The following is a 23,545-nucleotide window of genomic DNA, read 5'->3' on the forward strand; positions in this document are numbered from 1 at the left end:
ATATTTGGGCCAGTGTCTTGTATTAGGAATTTGTTTTTGACTCAGAAGAGAGAAAATTTATGCTTAAATTGCTTAAATTTCCAAATTACATTCTCAAATTTATTTGAAAGAAGAAGTTGAAGGTTCTTTATTCTGAAATGTAGCGCTCTCTAAATATTAATGCATTTAATAAACGTAAGAGGAGTATTTTTTTTAAGGCTTAAACACTAATAAACATCACAAATATTATGTGTTCCAAGGATAAATGGATTTCTAATTAAAGAATAAAGGTGAAATGACACTTTAAAAAAGATAATTTCACAGAATTTTTTTTTCCTTCCAAACTATCACTTTAAAAATTCCAAAAGTATGTGGACGCAATTTCTGGAAGGTCATTATAATTTTCAAATATTTGATTTAACAGATATACTAAGTTGCCATTTTAAGAACATCCAGCAAATTTAGAAAAAATATGGAAAAATTAAGTTAACTATTCAAAAGGTCTTTGTTTCATTCTTCCTTCTGTCTTGGCAACAGTTAATATCTCCTGATGAGCAGCTACATGCATTTGTAGATCTCAAAGTGCTTTCCCAAGGTGAGTTAGTATCATTATCCTCATTTTTCAGATGGAAAAACTAAAAGATTAAGTTACTCCCTCTAGATCACACAGCAAGTAGTAACCCAAAAATAGAACTCATTTTCCATATGTAACACCCAGTTCTGTATCCACTGGAGCACGCTGCTTTCCCACAAGCATCAGTCACACCTAATCAGCTGCGCAGAGCTGAATGTTGGGCAGCACTCAGAGAAAGTTGCTGTTCAACTCTTAAATTTAAGACTATACCTTTTCACTTGCTTCACAGGCATGGATTTTTCCAGACACCCTACTAACATAATATTTACAAAATTTGTTTCAATTAAATCATCTGCTAGTTACAATGCTCCTACAGCAGTGAGCAGGGAAAAATGGAGGCAACACAGACACTTTGTGCTGTTCTATGTAGAAAAAGAGTCATCTTAGGAAATGAAGCTGGAGAGACAACTACGCAGAACTCCAAACACATCTCCGCTCAATGCACAACTGTGGTCAACAAGGCAGACAAGAGGTAAGTGCGTACAGGGATACAATACATGCAGAATATCCTATGTGGAACACACACAAAATGCCATCATTACATAAAAAAGTGGGTTTCAGAAAAAGAATGAAAACATTTTAGGCACAGGGAAAAGCTCTCCTATAAACAGACACCTGAAGTATAAGATTGTTTCTTACAGGAAGTTGAAAAGGGGTAAAGCAGGCAAGCAGCAAACTATATAAAATAATAAAATCATATCGAGGCAAGATACCATAAGCATGTGTTATCCTAACATAAAACCATAAAAACATCTAATAATAAAAAAGTGGCTAATATTCCAAATTGATACAAAGGAAATATCTTTTGCCTGATTAAAAAAGTTTTAGAGGGACTGGATATATTTACAGAAATATAAAACTGAGATACTACAAAACAAACAGTCAATAGTTGTTAAAAATACTAAAGTATCTCTGAGAACACAGGGCAGAAGAATAGCAAGAAACTATTTGAGCCATCCCATGCAGTTTGCTGCTATCACAAGTGATTGTATTATATCTGTTTCATAAAATAATCAAGTTTAAGTTTCTTCTGATGGCATTGCCATTGCTGAGGTAATTCTAATTTAGCCAGGAAGAACCCAGGCCAGAGCTTATATGAACAATGAATATATGCAGTTATACAATTGCTAGTGCTAACAAAGCCTTGAAACAGTAAAACTCATGAAGCAGACTGCATGCCAATAATTAACTATTAGGAAGGACTACTATTGTTCATTTCTCTACTGTAGGATTTTGCAAATTCTTAAGTATCTCACACTAACCTCTGCTGGAGACTGCACACCAGATAAGATCAATGGTCTAATCCATTACTGCAGCTCCTGCATCCCCAGTAATTCTAGCAAGACATCCTTACACAACGAAGAAAATCATCATTCAGAATTATTTTTAACACCTGCTACAGTGGATATTAGAAATAGCTTGAATGGACAAGGTAACCTAAAATGATAAAAAAGTTTTCCCCTGTAAAAATTACCCTGGCAATGGAGATATTAAAATACCACTGAAGTTGTACTCCTGCTCTGCAGAGATCTCCAGCTGAATATTGAGGTAGCCCATGTTTAGTATTTCTCAATGAATAAGCTCACTAAATCTGTAATTAAATGCATTTATCACCTGGTTTGACAGTTCTGCAGCTCAACCTTGACTTTTGTCAAATGCTATTTTTTCTGCTCTATGCATCATCACTCTAAGGAAGTTCTCAAACTGGATCTTAATCAAAAGTTTTGTAGCGGATTCACAGGACAGAAAGCAATATGGTTTTGTGGAGCTGAGTAGTACAGAACAATAAAACACACATTGTTGGTAATTATTATTCTCAAGAGAATACATTGAACACATCAAAGAAAAACCTAGCAAGTAGAGCAGTACCACTTCTACAAGCAGGTCATAATTTCATACATATAATTAATGGCAACACTCAATTATTGCATCAAATACATTTTCCTGTAAGTACCTCTCTACTACAGCATTGAGAATTTTCCTCCGTTTTGCTGTAAGCTTATCACAAACTTCTCTTACCATTCACCCTTGACTTTTTCCCCCCAAAATTATCCCATCTGTGATTGGAGGAGGGAGGGAGCAGACCCAACCTCCTCTCCTCAACTCCTACTTATCTCAACCTATTCCACTTGGTCTCAAACCCAGACTACTTCCCTTTTTGCTCCATCCAACTGCTACTACTGCCGGAGCTTGTATCCAAAGGTCGGTTATCCCTTGCACTAACCTGGTCCCGAGTCACAACAAATTTCTTGCTACTAAAGCAAGAAATTCCTTCTCAGTATTTTTAAATGTATATATATGTATGTGTGTGTGTGTGTGTGTGTGTGTATATATATGTATGTATGTATTTTTACTGAATTACCATATACAGTGTGCTCAGGGCTCTAAACACTTAGGACTGCGGTTGCTTTTACATCTTTACCATCTAAAAACCCAAATGAGAAGAGAATGGGTGGTTTAGCTTTTTTCTCATCAGCTGTCCAACATGGAGAAAATGATCACTCCTCTCTTCCGCTTCTCTGCCACCACAGATCTCCTCTTCCACCTTCCCCGTTCCTGCTCACAATATGATTTCCTGCAGTAGTTTATAACCCTCCCTGTCCTTCTGTCATTCATGAGTTTTGGTTTCAATTTTCTCTTCTCTCACTTTATAACTTCCCTTTAGGGGACAATATCCATTTCCAGTGTTTTCAGATAACCACTTCACATCGAAAGCTTCCAAATTTCTCTCTATTCCTGCTTCTACCTGGCACTACACCTTCAAGTACCTTTTGAGCCTTCAAACGTACCTCACTATCTCAAACTATCTTCTCCAAACGCGCCGTTTCCCCAAGTACTTAGGCCTGAGCGCTCTCGTGCGCACAGCCCTAAAAGCCTCAGTAGTATCCTCTGACGACCTCAGTCACCTAGTTTGGCTGAGCCATCTGAATATACACTACATGTTCCAGGGCAGAAGCATGCACAATAATTTACTAAGCTTTTCATCCAGTTAACAGAAGAAAATTATCCTCAAATTACCAGAGTTAAAACGCTTCCATTATAAAGTGAATTTCATTTTTCCTGGAACAAACTGTTAACAGGCGCGTGCATGCACACGCATGTGAGGGAAGCGTATTATATGCACATATAAATCATTAGAACAAATGAGCTGCAGGATAGACAAAGCATCAGGTCGTATGCTGCATTTTTCTTCAAGGATATTTTGTTTTTATAGGCTTAAAGAGACCCATAGTATTACTGTAAAACAATTGTCATATTTATACTTTCTATAATGTTCAACAGCTATGAATTTAGAGATACAAGGTTTATAAAAGCTGTATTCAATTACAGTGCTGAATGATTTGAATAATAGACTGTCTGACATATTCCAAGATAAGTGGCTGCTACATTTCGTTGATATTAGGGTCATATACTGTACTTATCTATTTTTACTCCATGCTCTCCATTGCGTAGTAATAAATTAATTTCTTACTATTAGTTTGGCATGTGTCCTACAGTTAAATGCATTTTCTCTCCCACTGAGGGAAAAAAAAGTTTTCTGAAGTATGACAGCTATCCTTATTTTTTAGGATTAGTGGTCATGGATTAAATTCAAAATACTATTTTAAGAGGGATATTCCCACACAAAGTCTTAAAAGCCGTTTTTATACATTCATTTTTAGGAAACTACCTGATGGTACTGAACAATATGTGACTATAGTTATTTAATGACTTGCATGCAAGACTTTACAATTTACAGAATTCTTTTGAAAGAACAGCTTTCAACCTCGGTGTTTAAATTTTGTCACTTCCTGAAGCACAAAACACAGCAAAAAATCTCATGCATGTCTACAATTCTTGTCAATGGCAAGAGTCAAGTGTATAGATCTGAAAACTGAATACGGCCGTACACAGGTAATCAATATGCAGACAGCGACAATTAGTTCTTACGATTTTGGATAGTTTCTGGAGCTGGAAGTATGAGGAAGCGTTCTAGTTCCTTCTCTGGCTAGGCATTTTAAGAGGAACTCTGCAGTACCAAGAAAGATGCATTTTGCAGAATCAACCCATTTATGCAGGACTTCTTCCATTGCTTAGCCAGCGCCTTCCAGCTCTTCCTATCTCATGATTCTGTTTTTTTTTTTTTCAACTACCTTCAGAAAGATGGGAGGCAGCAATTTTGCAAATGAACTGTAGCAATCCTGAAGAGAGCAAGAACGCTTATATAGGAAGTGGAACACGTGTTCATGTATCGTAGATGGTGAAAGGACTAAAGACAAATAAGGGGTGTTCTCTGAAGCATCAAACATTACCAACTGCTGTCTTTAACTTACCCTCAAAAATGGTAATTCTGAAGTAAAGCAAAGACGCCAGAGTCATTCTTAAGTCAAACCATTACCAGCAAAACAGATCATAGCCTGTGTTTTGAGCTGTTAAAGTCTTAAAGAACGGGATAAAAAGCAATTGTGGGATTGCAGTCAGAGAAAACACTCTCGTGGTTAAATGCAGATTCGCTGCCTAACACTGTATACTGTACTGCTAAACAACACGGAAGAGAACTTCTCGGATTTTCCAGACTGACACGTGAATGAGTGTGCACCATGTAAAGCAACTGCATGTCCACAGCTCACTGCTGGCCTACTTGGAATTAGAACTGCACCACAATTTTCTTAGAAAAGGCTAATAGTGAAAACATTATCTGGAAATCTACCATTTAAGACAGAATTTTAAAGCCTGTATATATAATACTGAATCAATAGCTAAGTTGTTCTATTTTTTGAGTCAAAGCACTTCATACACCTTCTTTATTTAAGGAGTATTTAATTTTGCAAATGCATTGCTCCCAAAGCCAAGGCACAGCGCTTTAATAGCAAATACTAAAGTTGCAGAATGCGGTTCTTTGTACTAGGCTAAAATGTGCTCATGTCTCTTGATATTTTCTTCTGGTCATTCCAACTCACTTTCACAACGTTAACTACCCTGTGTGGCACCAATTCCTTATTAAACTGCAAATTTAAACAGGATGCACAAAATTATTAGCTAAGAAAAATAAAATAAAATAAAACCAGAACAGAAACTCCTATCCTCCTGCAACAAAGGAATGCCCTTTACCTCCATGACTTTGCTAAGCTTAATTATACCTATAGTTTTGAGATTCCCTAATGGAAAGTGCTACAAAGCAGAAAGCACTAACAGAATGAATCATGACACATACTGATACACCACTGATTGTAAATCTATACCCTTTTTATTTGCACCCAGGGGCTATGCTTTGTATACTCATGAAAAATTACTTGCAAGCAGCAAAATGTCATAGTTGGAGGCATGTATGGAGAACAGCAGGTTAAGAATTAAAATCAAATACTTCTTAAATACTTGTTATGTAGTTTATTTTTTGATACTGTAGCAATTAGAGCATTTGGAAGATTTGCATAGTTCAGATACTTAATTTGTGCATACAAGTTTCCCTGAGGCAAAGAAAAAGCTAGACTGAAAGAGAAAGTTAAAACCCTTGTGAAGGTTAAAACCCTTCTTAAAACATGCAATATTCATACTCTTATCCACTTTTCAGAATGGTATTATTACAGATCAGAAAAAGCTGTCAAACTTGCATATAAACCAGAATTTCATATAAAACCTTACACCGGTGAAAGCATTCAAAAAAAACCAAAACAAAACACTTTAATTTCCCCAAAAATGGGTGAAATACTTAAATTAAGGTCCCTGCACAACCTTTTTAAGGCTACTTACATCAATGACTGATGAACCTGACAGACTTAATCCCTCTAGGTCTGCTGCTAAACTCGGGGACAAAACAGCTGCTGCAGGAACTGCTACCGGAGATGTCACAGGACAGACTAGAAATAAAAAAGCAATTGTTAACTTAAAAAAAATTTAGAACATGGGGACAGACAATAAGCTATTTTCATTAAGTGTACGAAGATTCTAAATCTTGATTTAAATTCATTTACAAAACCTGAAGAATGGCACTACGAGGCATAGACAAAAAACTCTACCGGCTTTACCCTTCTCTTCCAAGATTACATTTTAATCTGCTTCTCAAAATTGTGATTTGTAGTATCTTATTACAACTGCATAATTAATTCATAGGTTAGAATGCACTGATGTTGTCAAAGAAATATCCACAGGTACCAGAGGATGTAAATCCATTTGAACAGAAAAAAAAGTTCAGACATAACAAACTTCTCAAAACAAATGTTTCACATACCAGTACATTCCAAATTTTGAAACTGTTTCTTAGTTTTAATAATAAATAAAATCATGTATTCTAATAATTATGCTTGAAAAATAAGTTGATAGTCTGAATGATATATATTTTTGTGTTAGGACACTGGAATGATAAATGAACAGCACCACTGTTTCAGACATTTAAATTTTCATTGAATTAACTGAACTGAAATTATCTCACAGAAAAAAATGAGGTTTTTAATCAAGATACTCACAGTCATCTAAATCTAAGAGAAACACATCTTTTTTATTTGGAGCTTTTCTGTCTTGTACTGGTTTTTCTTCTTTCTGTCAAAATACATAAATATTTCATCCTTTACCATATCAACAGAAGAATGTTATTTTATATGTCTATAATGGCAAAGTGTATTTCTGTTTTAAAACAAAAATGTATCCCATCTTTGGAGCTCAGCATTCACAGAATTCACCTGGTGAGAAGTAATTCTTTTTATAAACAAACTGAACTGTACTCTCAGAATCCACATTTGAGTTAAATGTAACTTCTCTGAAGCCTGTGACTCGATTTAATATTAATATTACTTAGTATTCAAACAAAACTTTTAGCAAGAGATGCTTTTGCTGAGAACAATAAAATAGAGATTGAATTTTTTTTTTTTTTGACAAAAGACTTGAATACTAACATTTCTGTTTCTTTATGAAAACAGGACTATTATCTAGCTATTACCTACACTTGCCTAGAAGTACGGATTTCTATCCGGACATGTACTGGGATTTTACTTAATTACTGGACAAATATAAAAAGCTGGCTTCTGTCCCAATAAAAGGTCTTAAGATGAATTCTTGTAATAAAGAGTGGTAGAATCATAAGCAAAGGACAGAGAGGTAACAGAGTAATCTCAGTGACGTGGCAAATAGAATATTTCAACAAAATTTGTTTCAATATAACCAAATAAAAGGTTATAAATATATCTAATAAGAATGAATGTTGTTCTATGAATAGAACATATCTAGACAGTGATGATTCAGGATGGCATTTAGGTGTCACAGTCAGAAAGCAACTCAAAATGAGCTTCCAATATGATAGTTTAGTAAAAAGGACTGATCTTTGAACCTTGCCGGAACCTGGACAACACCTTCTCTGCTGGATGCTCATCAGTCTGTCATCATGCAATTTCTATCTGCACTGAAGTATTCTTCATCATGCTATTCCTATCTACTCTGAAGTATTCTTCATCTGGATCAGCGGCAGAACTACTTCTGTCTTTGCACTCTCTGGGTCACTCTCTGCACAGAAGGCCTTGTCTTCCTTTCAGAGAAACTGCCCTTAGTCCTTAAATGTTGGTCATAGCCCAAGATCTTCCAAGTAGCTTACACATGCTATTTCCAAGAGTTCCACTTTTGTGAACTTTCCAACTTGCCAGTTTTGCTTTTCAACAATATGCGGCAGCCAAATTACATACACATAAATTATTCTGTTATTCTAATAAATTAACAGAACTAAATAAAACAGCAGAACTCCATATGCCCATCCTGCCCTCTGTTTCTTGAGTGTTACTTGCAAGCTATCACAGTCCCTTTAGGCACTTGGGACCTCCTGTGGGAGCTTAGAGTCCTCCTCACAAGCCCAGCAGCCAGAATCGCTTTGTCTGGCACCGTGGTTTAAAAAAAAAAAAAAAAAAGAAAAAAAGACAGCTCTTTTCTAAAAATATACTCCCTTTCTTCCAGGGTCTTAACCTCATGATCAGTTTCAAGCAAATTAACTTCTTTTTTTTCCTCTCGAATTTTACAGGAAACTCCAAGGATCCCTCCAATGAACAAGCATAAAACTAGTTTTATACTCTCATCATTTGAATGGGAGCGATTCACGCTAATGACTATCAGGCCTGATCTGGGACAAATTGACATTATTCCTCATTTTCTTCCAACAAACCCATGGCTCAAAAGGGCAGCATTCACTAACATGGTCATTACAAGTATATTTTAGATAGTCTAGAAGAATCTGGTGGACAGAACAGAGCGGAAACCACTACTGTTTCTTTCCTTCTTTTTTTTTTTTTTTTTTTTTTTTTTTTTTTTACATTTACATACTCGAGTGGTCCTTATCACAACAGTATTCAAGTGTTTTCTACCATCACTAATTCATTTGGCCTAAGATACCCCTCTGGATCAAGAAAACATTACAAAATAACTTTAAAGTAGTGCTAATATGTGATTCCATTCCTTAAACGACTTGTCCAAAATCAGTCAGGCAGTTTGTTGCAGAACCAGCTCTCCTGAGTTATATTTTGGTCAAAACCCACCAGATTTCCTTTTTCTGTTTCAGGGTGAGTACTGGCAAGTCATTTAGTTGCTTTTGCCTAACTTTCTTCATCTGCAAAATAAGGATAAATGGTATACATCATGAGGTATAGATACTACCTGAATTACTCATATCTATTAAGCATTAGATAAATCATTTCATGACAACTGTTTTAGTGAGCTTCAAATATTTTTAAACTCTACTTGGTGTATGCTTAGCATTGCAACGCATGACCTGCAACACTTTTACTATAAATTATTTATCACACCCAACTTAGTTTGCTAAACTACAGATTTTTTAAGACACCTGTATATACCAAAAGAGATCGCAACTCTCCCTACCTCTAACTTGTCGTTAAGATTCAGTTCTATCTTCAACTACCATTAGGGTTCAAAGGTTATTTTTAGCTGTAGTTCTACGTTTGCTAATCATCCCAACAGAGATGGGATTTCTTCATTCCCTTTTATTATGCAGCCAATTATATTCTATAAGAAGTGGCTCATCCACATGAGAGGCTAAAGCACAGAAGAGAACTCTGAATACGCTTCAGGTCTGCCAATGACAGCATTGCTAGGCTAAGATGTTCAAAAGAGAGAGAGAAAAAAAAATCACCCAAACCCACCCCTCCCAACACCTCAAGAGCCACATTTAAGAAGAGTGTTTCGAGTAGCAAGCCTACTTCTTTAAACTTCTAAGCAACCACATATTGTGAAACCAAAGGTTGTGAAAGTCAGTAATGCGGTAACAATGTAAATGACACAGAGGATCGACTCGCGCAGAAGAAACTGGCCAGAAACCCAGCGGCTGCTACCTGCTTTGGCACTGAGCAGGTGAGAGTGAGCAGAGGGGATAGGGAGGAACAAGAGGAGAGGACTGTGACCGATCCATTTCTCTGTTGTTAGTATCAGTTGCCCATTTAAGGGGTCAGAACAAGTGTGATGGATGACAAAAAAATTTTAGGACATATCTTAACCAAGCACACCTTTTACATTTGTGGACACACCCTGAAGTCCCAGAATTCAGTAGAGCTGCTCACATTTTGTCTCGTTCAGGATTTTTTGACTGTTTTCATCCAAATAAAGCTTTCCATATGAAATTTTCTTTCTATTAATCTGTTCACTGAAAAATCCTAAGATAGGACATTCTGTAACGTCTCAAACACCACAAAAATTAGGCTTCAGCTAAGCCTTTCTGGTATTCATGTTACCATTCTAAGGTGGTTACTAAATACATATTGCAAAGCTTGGTAAGTAATTCAATAAAATAAAATCCATTTCTGCACTGATAGTATTTTACTCTACTATGTATTTCATCTTTAAAAAACAGAAAAAAACATTTGAGAGAGAATATATTTCTTACATTTCAAAAATGAACAGCTTTCCTTTCAACATGGAAAAAGGGTAATAAATGTTATCCTCCACTACTTTTTCCAGATAAAATAAAATAAAATTAAAAAAAAAAAGATGATCTTAAAAAGAGGTAAGTACAGAATCATTACATCAAGGTAATGTAGGACAAGAAAAACTCTCCACTGCACACCTTATCAGAATACTGTACTTAGTACAACCAGTTTGCTGTTTAAAAAAAAAAAAAAAAGCAAAAAAAACCCCCACACAACAAAAAACAACTTTCAGGAAATGTAGAATCTGAGGCTAACTACATCAAGATAAAGCTAATGTACGATTAAGTCTTGTTTTCTACTTTCGTCAAATGTGTTAAACAAATACTCAGCCACTTACAAGGTATGGGTCTGTTCATATGCATGTATTTACTTATAAACATATGAATATTTTTATATCTATACGTATATTTCCACAGATACATATGGATGTATATATGTTAATAGTGTGCATGTGTTTCTGTAAAAAAAAAATCTGAAGAAATCAATTTAAATTGGTCTTTCCTATTACCGACATTATTTTTTTGTTGTTTTTTTGAAGAAAAGAAAATTCATTGGCTTTTTAGGAATAATAAATAGCCAATGACTGCAACAAACATTACCAATAGATATTTCTACTGAGTGAAAAAGCTTTGCATTCCAAATCAAGGCAATAAAAAGGTTCTGATGCGGCTGGCATTTCTCGGTAAAATTATTTTTCATCTTTCTTTCTTAAAAATAAGACTACAAGTTCCAAACAGCTTCCTACCTAGAGAACCAGCTACAGAAAAAGCTGAATACTAAACAAAGAAGTTAAGCTATATTCCATCAAACATTTCTCCATTTGCAATTCATCTTGGTAATAGAGATAGAACCTGGTAAATGCATATAGGACTTGAAGCAGGAGATTTCTCTTGCTCAATGCATAATTCATGTGCTCCGCCTGCAAAGTGTGTAAAATGAGAATTTCACACCACAGCATGAGCCATGGAGCTGCAGAGAAAAGGCAGATGAAATCATATTTTGCTGTGTGAATTTTATTTCTTATCCTCCCAATATTTATACAAAACCATCATTGACAATCCAAATGCATTGACAGATCACCCACTGTTTCCATTGTGTTAGCACTTGAAAAGAGATCAGGCAGAAAGATAGACAATTTGTTTTCGCATATTTTTTAAATAGTGGATCAGGTTTTTAACAGCTGAGTGACTGTATTATACTTTTATAAGGAGGTCAACAGTAGCTTATTTTAAAATCCCACTGTAGAGATACCTACTTATACATGCATCATCCTCAAATCTGCATTTCAGCTCTACAGTATTTATATTTACAGTAGATTATGTATCTCTACACCCCTAACTATCCACATTTCAAACTGAAATAAAACACTGCAGTACAAGAGAGTGACTTTTCTACTCACTACAGCTCAATGACAGAGAGCACAGCACCTTTTTCAAAATGAATTCTACTGGAGTAAAATAGGAAAGCATTAGTAACTTATTCAGAAAAAATAACCTGAAGTTTTTGTAACATACTATTTTTATGCTAGCAAATGCAAAAAATTAAGAGCCCACGTGAGCGTATAAAACTTTGTTCACTATGGAAATCGTTAAGCATGCACTGGTACCCAACAAAACATACAGAATGGAAAACAACCCCCAAAATATTCTCTGCGTAACAAAGTTCATAATTTGTGGCAAACTGAGAAACTTAAAAATAGACCCTACAAACTTCTCCTCTCATCAATATACATTTCACAAAATATTTTCAGTTTCATTTACAAGGAAAAGAAATCCTAATGAATTATCTCCCCATATACAGTGACCAAATTAAGAACGCACTGCAGCAGGTCCTTCATTGGAATAAAACGAGCAACGTCTTTCTCAGTAAAAACCCTTTAGAAGAATTGCATGCATTTCTGAGGGCCTGGCTGAAACAGTCTGCCTCTTGGGTGGCCTGAAAAAAGCCAGGTAGGGGGCAGAAAAATTTCAAGATTTTCATGGAAGTAAAATAATCATGGGTGGTTCTTGTAAAATATACCTTGCAACAAGGACTCCAATGTAAGACTTTCAATAATTTCTTTAAATTGTGTTAATTACTGCTTTTCTTTCTAATCTGGAAGAGCCATTTAGGTTACCTCTACCTAGTGCCTTGATATTGCTTGAAAAGGGCATCCCTCCAAAATCTACTAAGTTAGTTAATGTAACAATCACCTTTGTCAGAAAATACATAAAATTCTCCCTTCCACCTCCCAGTCAATTAAGTTTCTGAATGTAACCAAATATCAGACACATTCTGGGTATAAACACAGGCATCCAATACAACTCTTGGGTCATAGAGATTAATGGAGTACACTGAAAAGAATCCTCTATGTTCAAGAGCATTAAGGTCACAATTTTTTTTCCTCATTTCATATATGACCATTTCTATTTCCATATACTAGCCCATCAGCCGTACTCTCTTTGTCCCTACATTTAACATGCCAATTTCTTAGCAGAAAGAAAAATGTAAGGAATGTAGTTACTTAGCTTTTGGATAGTCAGTGCTATGCTATCTTTACTTCTCAATAATCTCTGCCTCCTTCCTTGTTGCCATGCTTATTAACTTTTTGCTATTTAATAATTTTTGTGATGTTTAAAAGCTTTGCAATTTTTCATTTCTATGCTTTCTAACTGAACAAGTGTAATGTCTAGTACTCATAAGCTCTCATTATTCCTACTGCATTTCTTTTTAGGTGCCTTTTAATCAAGTAAAGGCTTTAGGATCACTCCTGCAAGCTTCTTGTTCTTCTCTTAAGGTCCAAGTGCTTGACAATTTTTAACTGACTTCAAAGAAACAACCCCAAACTTCTCGGGCATCTCATTTCCCTTATTATTCAGTACATTCGACTTCACACATTATCTTGACTGCTCGAAGTCTGCTGTTTAAAATACAAAAAGCTTCTTAATGATAAGTCTTCCCATTCCCTGTGAAAGAATCAGGGCAGTTTAGATACTGCAGTGAAAGAAATCACGAACAATGGCCCCAGATGTCCAGAGGAAAACGAAGAGGTGCAGCAGAGAGGGCACTGTAGTTTAAACGTGGTTTTGCAGTGGCTGCTCGGAACTAAGCAGGTCAGAGTACCATTTTTTTGGTGAAAAAATACTGTGCTTACATGAGAAGCTGCAAACTGTTAGAAGAATTAATTCATGCTCCATCTAGCAGTATCACAGGAGTTTATGCTGAGAGGATTTAGATTACTTTTGTTGCACAACCATTTCTTGGTCAGTTCCAGTTTGGTTTCTGGGTTTGAAACACTTTGACATCAGCTCTGTTATCCAATGTGATATTTAAGAAGAAAACAATGACCAAACAAAGAAAAAACATTTCCGTATCTGAAGCGTTATAGTCTCACCTCATCTTTTGTTTTGCTTTGTAGAAGAAGGGAATAGGTAAAAAGTTAGGGTTACAATTCAGAGTTCCTAGGCAGACGTAGAAAGTTACAAATATTGCACTTTCACAACATAATCTCAAGATCTAAAAAAATACAGGGCCTTCCATGCCCAAGGAATGCTCACACCAAAACAGCTTAAAGTTCCAGTTAAGCTGAAAGCATGCATGCCCTATAGCTTCCACAATTGCATCACATGCAACAAATGATGCCTGTTTTGACCATTCAATAACCTATATAGTGCCTATAGATGCCTATAGTGGCATCATGATTGAAAATGCTTTGGAGTATCAACTAATTTTCAAAACAACATACCCATATTAAAATGGAAGTGTTTGAGTTACAATTCTACCCTGCTAATTTTAAAAAACATATGGACAGAAATGCATAACAAATCTTTGATAACAGAAAAGTAAGTTTCAGAAATCCATTTACTCTTCTGCCTTGACAGATTTAGCATGAAGTTCCTCATTTTTTTTTTCCTATTTTAAACAAAAGGTAAGCACATGAAGATGTTATTAGCTTTAGCTCTCTTTCCTCACTAAAGCAAGCAATTGCAACTAAGCTGATACAGGAATGGCTCTGTTGAACACTTTTGCACCTTCCCACATTTTGGGGTCCAATTTAAAAGAAAGATATATTTGAAAGTTTGATACTTCATGCATGCTGTAAGAAAGCTAATAGAATTTAGAGTAATGGAACTTTCTATATACTATATATTCCTACAAAATATATGAAGCAATAAAAGTTGATTACTCATTAAGAATATTCATACTAGTAATCTCCGTATATACTTCAAGTATGGATTCATTAACTGCACTTTTCTCAGTTTTAACAGGAATTTTAAAAACAAAGCTAGCTGTCCTGCTAGTTTTCAAATCCTTAAGATAAAATGTACTGACATTTGTTTCTTAAACTCTGTTTCATGTCAGTCCCCGGTCCTGTAGTAATTATGCTTTAGGGGCCCAATCTGATAGGATAACAATACCAAATTATCATAAAATACTCTTACTTGCTTAAGCTATCAAACAGTTTATTTTCGGATTGCTCTCTGAAAGATCAACAAGTACCTTAAGAAATTTTGCTTCTCAGATACCCATAAAAACACAACTCATCTCCATTCCCCCAGAAATAAATATATGTTGATGGTTAGATGCAGCTTTTCACATTTTACAAAATGGTTTTTTTTCCATATTTTACCTTACTAGAGGTAGCTTTTCTGCATTTTCCAGGCTCAGAGTCACTTTTAAGGTCTGATTCTGACTTAGAGTCTGAAGAACTTTCTTCTGATGAACTGGACTCTGAATCAGAGGAACTGGATGCATTTCTCTTCGTGGTGGTCCCCTTTGCTTTCTTTTTAATGTCCTCTGAACCACTACATATAAAAATGCATATATATTTTAGAAAGATACAGACTTAAAATCACCAAAGAAATGTGCTTAGGAAGTACTGTATTCTACATTAACATTTTAAACTTTTATTAAACGAGTTTCAAGTCAATATTTCTTCACGATAATGGAAACCTGGCTGAGATAACAGAAACAGTAACTTTAAGGGAACACAAAACCATCTGACCACATTACACAATACATCATCATATATAATCTAAAAAGGGGAAAAGGTCAAACAAAAATACTAACATCTGTGTGTATCAAGCTTGTGACATTTCAGAAAGAAGTGCAGTGAAAGAAGCCCTTTTAAATAAAGGACCTTTCAGACTACTCCACCTATGATTGATAGACTCTTGATGTCAACCTCATCAAGATCGACAAAAAAGTGAAGACTTTTTTGCAAAATAACATTCCCTTTTAAAAATCAAGACATAGCTTTTAATTGTTCAATAATCCTTCTAAATCAAACCATCATTTAAGATGGCTTAAAATACCCTACAAACATTTCAATACTTTAAAGAGTTTATAGAAAAGAGCTATTTCAATGTTACATTCTGACACTTTTGGTCACCTTGAGTACCTTGCAGCTGCCAGACCCATAGACTTCAAGGGACAGTATTCTTCACACAGTAAAGTTCCACTCACCATGGCAATGCTGGATTATGTTGCTCTATGTTAAGAGCTACTGAATATTACAAAATCTCCTCTGTTCATTTCTAATAATAGGATCACTACAAACTTGTGCGTTACCCTTTTGTCTCTGGAGGGAGTATTAACCAGAAATAGCATTGGAAATAAAAACTATTTTCTCATAGTTATCATGGGACAAATAAATTAGTATCGCATATACAAATAAAACATCCTGTCTTGGCCCTGCGGGCAATCAATTTATACTTTGAAATCAGGTGTTTCATATACTACCTGATTCAGCTTCCTCTCCAAGACAATAAACTCGATACTAAAATGCTTTAAGAGTAACAAGGTCAACGATAATTAAACAAACCCAGACCACTCAATTACTAAGAGTCTCTCTGGACTCAAATTAAGTTGTTATACATTTTTTTTATTAGCTGTATGAGCAGTATAAAAGAGTAAACTATGCTGTGATACTGTTTCAGATGACAACAATTTTATAAGGGAAAAACATAGAGAAGGGAAATTGAAAAAGGTAATAGAAAGAAAGTTAGAGGGAACACTTTCTTCCTCCCAATAATTTGCTAGGATGGAATTAGCAAATATGATAAAAATCATTAAAAACAATATTAAAATTTAGTTCATGATAACAATGCTCCATCCATGTAATTACGGTTGAACTCTAAGTATAAAATTTTAATAGTCAAAAGAAATTTTTCTGAAAGCAGCAAACTTTAAGCTTGTGAACCTAAAATTGAAACACAGGAGTACACATCATAAAAAAGTTGTGTGGCATATATATATGGTATAAAACCATGGTGAAAAAGTAACAACTATCAGAATGAAGTTGTAATACGACAAATATACATTTCCTTAAAAACTTATCCAAGGTCACTGAGATAAAAACAAATGTTTAAAGTTTCTCCTTCAATACTACTGTGCAGGTACTAACAAAATTGTCTATATTTCCTTATCCATAGAATAGGAATAGCTGTAGCTGCATCAACAAATAAGCCACTGTCGACCCATTAAATCTTGTTATCTGTAAAGCAAGTTGTTTCTTAAAACACACAGCTTATCTTGAAAACAAGATCTGAAGATAAAACAAAAAAATACTACTCTATACATCAGCCATTTTTGATGGGTAATCATTGTTTACCTTTCTGCTTAAAATTTCAGATGTTATTCTAATGAAAAGAATTTACTGGTAACTAGCTTTTTAACTTAGCGATGATGAAAAGCCTGTATTAATTTAACCTACAGATTTCATTTGTTCTGAACAGGAAAAACAATATAAATCACTTTTAAAATCATTAAAACCTGACTTAAATTAATAAAGTCATAATTAGGGCATTATGCTGTGTTTGTTATGGAAGTGGCAAGGCGAGCTGCTTTAATTACTGTCTGTAATAAAAGGAGCAGAGTGCGTACTGCGCCCCAATCAGCGCTGTCAGCCACGACTGAGCTGAGCTGCAAACTCATCAAGTGAGCTGGCAGCAGACTACAGAGTAAAGGGCGATCATGTCTGCAGAGGCCACTTGCTGACAGCAGTGGAAGAAACAGATTCCTACAATCCAAGGTATTAGCCCCAATTACTCAAAATTTTAATGATACTTTAATACATGATAATGCTGTTGATAATGGGCAATCTTAAAAAGCGCTAACACTTAAGTATCTTATGACCGTTTCCCTTCACAGCCCTTGCCTCTAATATTTGGATCATAATCTTTTTAATATAACATTATTTAGAAAAATCAATTGTCTTAGTTACATAATGGCAAAGTGTTGAAGGACTTAATTTTAGCTCTCAGCAAAATTGCTGCAAAAGGTAATTAAGTGTTTCATACAACTGTTTGATCACTAATGCAGCCTCCCAAGGTTACATCAATTTTCAGAAAGCCACCCAAGATTTTACTGAAGTCAGAAATTAATTCCAAACATAAGAGCAGTCTTATTAATGAAAATATAAACCCAGTTCACACACTAAATATATACAGGTAAAAAACACATATAGGTTAAAAAAAAAAAAAGCAACCTAATTGCTTGCTTAGCAGAGTGTTTACAGCAGGAGCGCTCTAAAACCTAGTAACAATAAAAAAAAATTTTTAAACACACATATATGCACACCTACCTTTCCTCAGCAGTTCTAGATGTTGTCTTTACTGTACTTTCTTTGCTATCTGATTCACTGTCACTCGATTCTTCACTGGAAGAGGAACTTCCACTACTCTCATCGCTGCTGTCTTCCTCCTTATCTTCCTTCTCACTTTCACTGCCAGACTCACTCTCTGACATAAAAAAAGCTTTTTTACATATTTTTTCCTATATATTTTACATTTTTAGCATTATTTACCCAACTCAAAAGCAGATGATAAAATCACCTTCCTCTAACATTTACAAACTTTTGTTGGTTTAAAACTTGTTATCTTTAGCATACAGTGCTGTACTTTACCGCAGGAGAACTTCTAATAATAACTTAGTTGTACGTGGATACTTACCTACGTCTTCAAAGTTATATAACCCTATCAAGTGTCAGAGATGACCTCAAATTCTCTAATCTATATATTCACTTTACTGCAAGATTATTTTAAACTAATTACTTAATTAGATGATCTATTCTTGAATGCTGATAGTGATGACTATCAAACCACTGATTTAAACAAATTACGCATCCTTTAATTAATCCTATAGTTACAAAATGTTCAGATATCTGAAGTGAATATATTCTTGCTTCAGAGATCATTAATTTCCTTGACACAATTCTTAAGTACTTCTTTTCCTCTATTTATTTCCTCAGTTTAGGCGTAAGAGGGAAGAAGCTCCACATTCAGATCTGAAAGTCGCTCTTTTCCATTCAACAAGATGCTGCCAATTCTTTTAGGCCTGTAATAATGAACACTGGCTGTGTCTACACTCTGGACCTAGCAGTCCTCCTCTGCTCTGAGGTTTAGAAAGGGTCAAGGGGAATCTCATTCTTTACCACATCTAAACTATACTAAGAGCTACTGAAATGGCAGTCTCGGGGAACCACCTATCAAGCATTAAGTAAGAGACTGGTCAGGAGCTCCTTAGGTCACCTATTTTGATAGGCAGCTGCCAGTTATCTTCTCCATCATTACCCCAATAATAATAAGCAGATAATACTGTGTAGAGCTCCAGAATAAAACTAACACAGTCACGGTTTACTGAATAAGAACTCATGAAATACAACACAGTTAACTAAGTCTGTCCATTTATCAACATAGCAACACATGCTATCAAAATAGTACTTCATCAACAACAAATTCCAAAAAAGTTCAAAATTACAATTCCCATCAACTAAGGCTATAGGCATTCTTCCCTCAGAATGTTAGGTGCATTTAGATTTAATTGGAGTTACCAACCTTCATTACTCTTACCAGACACAAAGCTGGATGAAAATAGCATGCCAGCTAATTTAACTAGGAAACAAAGCAAATTCCAATTCATGTAAGGAACATATAGGTTCTATTGGTACAGTTACCAGATATTACACATTTGCAGTGAATTTAACTCTTTCCCAAGTTCCTTATTTCTATGTACAGTTTACAGGGGCAGGGCAGGGCTGTGAGGGAGTTCATTCTTTTTAGATTTTTTTAAAAAAAAGACTCCAGCTCTTATAGCAGCCAGCTGTGATGATAAAGTTGCCTATGCTACAGACATGCAAGTTAGTTTCCCAAAACCTACCTGTTGCACTGGTGCTGGCAGATTCATCTTCCTCTTCTTCTGATTCAGAGTAAAACTTTTCACTAGGTTTCTCTTTCTTTGTCTTACCTAGAAATACAGTCCATTCTTTTGCCTGTAAATAAATTTCAACTTAAGTTTACTTTTACAGTCAACAATATAAAAATAGACACACATTGTGGCAAAGAAAAACTCCTGCAGTAGTAGTATTAGGCAGTTTCTAAATAAATGTTCTAAGCAAGATAAGAGAAACTATTCAACTTCCTGTCATTTTACACAATTAGGAGCACTAGAAGTTTTGTACATACCTATAAAAGGTGAGATATGTCTATTAGAAAAGCCAGAGAAGATTTACTAAGGTGGATTAAAAGCATCAGTAACCATAAATAAATTTCTGTACCAAAGAACCTGAAGTCTGAAAGCTATATCTCTGGATCCAGCTCAGTTAGCCTATGACTGGACTGAAGGAAACAAGGGTAAATACAGCTGGTCACCACCCTTCATCATCCCAAATTTTAAGGACAAAACTTTGGTGGATCCAGTAGACAGCACAAGTTCCAGTATCCATAGGGCAATTACATTTCACTTCATTTGCAATTCCCCAAGTGAGAATAACTCTTACAACCAAGAGGAGACTAGAATACAGCAATACGTTGGCCGGACTTCCCCGCCACTGCCTCCCGCCTTTCCCCTAAGCCTACTGGAGAAGGAGCAGCAACGAACTCTGGCAGGCCAGGAAAAAAAACTAATAAGCAGACAACTATATCAGAGTGATACAGGTCTGCCTCAGTGACAGCTCTGATCTAGAGAAAGACTTTTGAAAGAGCTCTAGCAACGAGCTTGAATGGTGTATGGCTCGAGGAACATTGGCTTCTTCTTAAACACCAAACACTATCAAAGCTTTGCAATTTTTTTTTTACCTAGCAATTAATATTTAGAAAGCCAATGTTCCTTTGGATATGAATAATGATTTAATACTGGATTGCAGCATAATAACTGAGGTTCACTCATATACATTGTATAGGCACATACAGTAGTATTAGAGAAACCACAAAATTAATGACAGTGAGGCACTCTCCAAAGGGAAATACTTTGACAAGAGACCTCAAGGAAAGGATTTTCATGTTTGTTTTGAGGTTTAAATGGCTGGGGGGAGATGTTTCCTGTTACGTTGGAGACGGATGTTATTTCATTTGACCAATTTCCTGCAACTCCAGCAAGAAAAAATACCAATGGTAATTTTTATTTTATGGAAGAAGGTGTCTCCACACCTTCTTTCACACAATCCCTTCATTTTTAATATCTGCCCAGAGCTGATTGTCTTGAGAGTCTCTTCATAAAAACTTTTGGAATTTTGTATACAAATACCTTTTTTTATGAAACGCATATATGCATTTCAGAAACGCATATAAGCGGTAAGCAAGTAATATTAACCTACTAAGGAGAAATGCCTTTTCTACCACATCACTCTATTTACTGGCCTCTGCAGATAATATCTGTTTTTTTAAATTTTCTCTACCCATTCAATTTTCTCTCCCCATTCCTTTCCTACCACCTTATCTGCAAATTACTTCAGGCACAAATTAATGTGGAAGTTGCTTATGACAAGGACCACGCTCTTCTTTGGTTATACCTGTTACAACAGCATCTCTCTGGTAGTATCATCATCACAGCATATTATATATACTATATTATCACTGTATATTACACATATATACATTACATTTCAACTTCTCTTACCATTCAAGAGGTTGCACCTACTTTTATGAACACTTGGGTACCCGATGCATAAATCACAGCTCCTGCACCAGAACCCAACTCTGCCTCAGGGTTTGCAATCCCAGTAACACAAAGCTGTCGACAGGTAGACGACTAGCCCTGTCATGTCAACAAACGACTAGTGCACTAACAGCTGCCATTTTCTTTTCATAAAAACTTTGCAAATTCTGTTCCGAAATGCCCAACCTGCTCTCTTCTGAACTTCACACTTTGAAACATAAATAATTGCTTCCTCTGCTGCTGCCTTTTCTTTATATTATTAATTTTTTTCTCTTTAAACCTGGATTTGATTAAATATCTGTACACTAACAAAATCTCTGCTCACCTCCTGCTTTGATAATCTGGCAACTCTCATCATTAACAGCAATTAACATACTGCTGCATAGCTAATGAGAGAGGCATGGTAGCAAAAGTGAGATGGAGGGGAAGAAAGGCATTTAAGCTGTGACTGAAGCAGAGGCAGCTTACAGTTAGTCCACTTTGTGAAAAGAAACAGCAGCTGTCCTGCAGCTTTTAAAATTTTCTGTTTGCAGCGTAGGCTAAAACGAGATCAACAGGCAACGTTCACGTGCACCAACATTTTGCAGCACAACATAAAGACAGAACTTAAAGGCTTCTATTTTAATATAATATTATATACCTACCAGTGCCCTAACCAAAGTTACTTTGAATGACGTCAACCTACCGCCTCAGGGGCCTCAATGTTGCGCAGGGCCGGGTCGGGCGCCACCTCTGGCCAGTCGGACAGCTCCAGGTAGCCGGCAGCTTTACTGTTCAGCGTGTGCGACAAGGTGCCAAGCTGGAAATGATCCCGAGCTATTAAAAAAAAAAGGGGGGGGGGAGGGGAGGTAGAGACCAACAACATGAGCTCTACCAAAAAGAGCAATCTTAATCAGGGCTAAAGGTAATTGGCATTATATTACCTCAAATGTCACGGAATAAATATAAACTAGGAAGCTCTTCATAGGTCAAAAAACTGATTTCAGTCCATAGATTACAATAATCTCCCCCATAATGGTCAATAAAAAAGCTAATCAGTCAGTGTGTTTAGAGGTGTTGCTCTGAAATGTAGCTTCTCTAAAAATTACTTTACTGTGAATATTAAGAATGACAGCACAGTTAAACAATCCATATACATGTCTTGGCACAAACACATCCAGAATTTTAATAGTTTTTTCTTCAAAATGGAGCTGCTTTTAGAGCTTCAAAACTAGGATTAAATAAGTATGAAAATTAAAATTGCAAAGCATCATAGTAAGAGAGCATTTTTAATTGAGATAACTTGATAAGTTTTCAATCTGAGAAGACAGACAGCAGTTCTTATCTTTAAAAAGACAGAAAAAATGCACATGGAAAAGTCTCACTTTGGGGAAAAAACAATAAAAATTTAATCTACTGAGATTCAGTTTATTTCAGATTGATAAAGCGTTTACAATAGTCATATCAACAATCTCCTATTAAAGTCTAGTTAAAAGACTAATGCTGTTCATCTAAAATGGAAGTATATTTTTTTCTTGAAGACACACCCGGTATTATTTGAACCAAATTTAAAATCAACATGAACAGAAATTGATCAGTTTGTCCGGGATTATCCTCAGATAAATGCAATGTGTGTGCAACATACAAACCTTGCTCACCGAAAAGCAAGCAAGTGCAGCGAGTACCCTTGCATATTAATCACTCGTATTTGCTAAGTGACACAATCGGTGAGCATATCTGAAATAGAATATGCTGCCACGTTCCTTCACACAATGAACGTTTACCAAATGATTTTGGTGCTTATACCTTTAAAGGGAGACTCAAGCAATGGGGCAGGCTTCTGTGCCAGGAATATCTTTTTGGCATATTTGCTTAAAGCTCCACTCTTCTCGTTCGGAACAATAAGCTGCCTAATAAATCTTGTACGGTCTCTGATGTCGTAGCTTTGATCATACTTGCCGAGATTTAATACGTACTGGGTAAGCAATTTTGTCTGTGGAGAAAAACAGGACAAGACCAGAATACAAGTTATTTATGATTATTGATAACTCTGGATAAACATATTTAAAGAGGTAATAAAAATGAATGGTTATGTCAAACAAATGTTGTTCCACAGGGAATATGCATTTCTAAAGCTGCAAATGGAATT

The 23,545-nt window shown here is 35.6% G+C and overlaps 1 protein-coding gene across 2 annotated transcripts in view; it reads right to left on the reverse strand.

Moving 5' to 3' along the window:
- LOC104152952 (adaptor related protein complex 3 subunit beta 1) overlaps positions 1-23,545 on the reverse strand; it is a 158,619-nt gene that overhangs the window by 43,037 nt on the left and 92,037 nt on the right. For both annotated transcript variants that reach the window (XM_068926133.1, XM_068926132.1), the window contains 7 exons: positions 23,203-23,389; positions 22,103-22,233; positions 19,642-19,753; positions 18,068-18,224; positions 15,113-15,287; positions 7,057-7,129; positions 6,344-6,450 (listed from right to left, as the gene is read on the reverse strand). In XM_068926133.1, coding sequence (XP_068782234.1) covers positions 6,344-6,450; positions 7,057-7,129; positions 15,113-15,287; positions 18,068-18,224; positions 19,642-19,753; positions 22,103-22,233; positions 23,203-23,389 — 942 coding nt within the window. The remainder of the gene's footprint in view (positions 1-6,343; positions 6,451-7,056; positions 7,130-15,112; positions 15,288-18,067; positions 18,225-19,641; positions 19,754-22,102; positions 22,234-23,202; positions 23,390-23,545) is intronic.

The sequence above is a fragment of the Struthio camelus genome, chromosome W, assembly GCF_040807025.1.
Source record: "Struthio camelus isolate bStrCam1 chromosome W, bStrCam1.hap1, whole genome shotgun sequence".
NCBI classification, from domain to species: domain Eukaryota; kingdom Metazoa; phylum Chordata; class Aves; order Struthioniformes; family Struthionidae; genus Struthio; species Struthio camelus.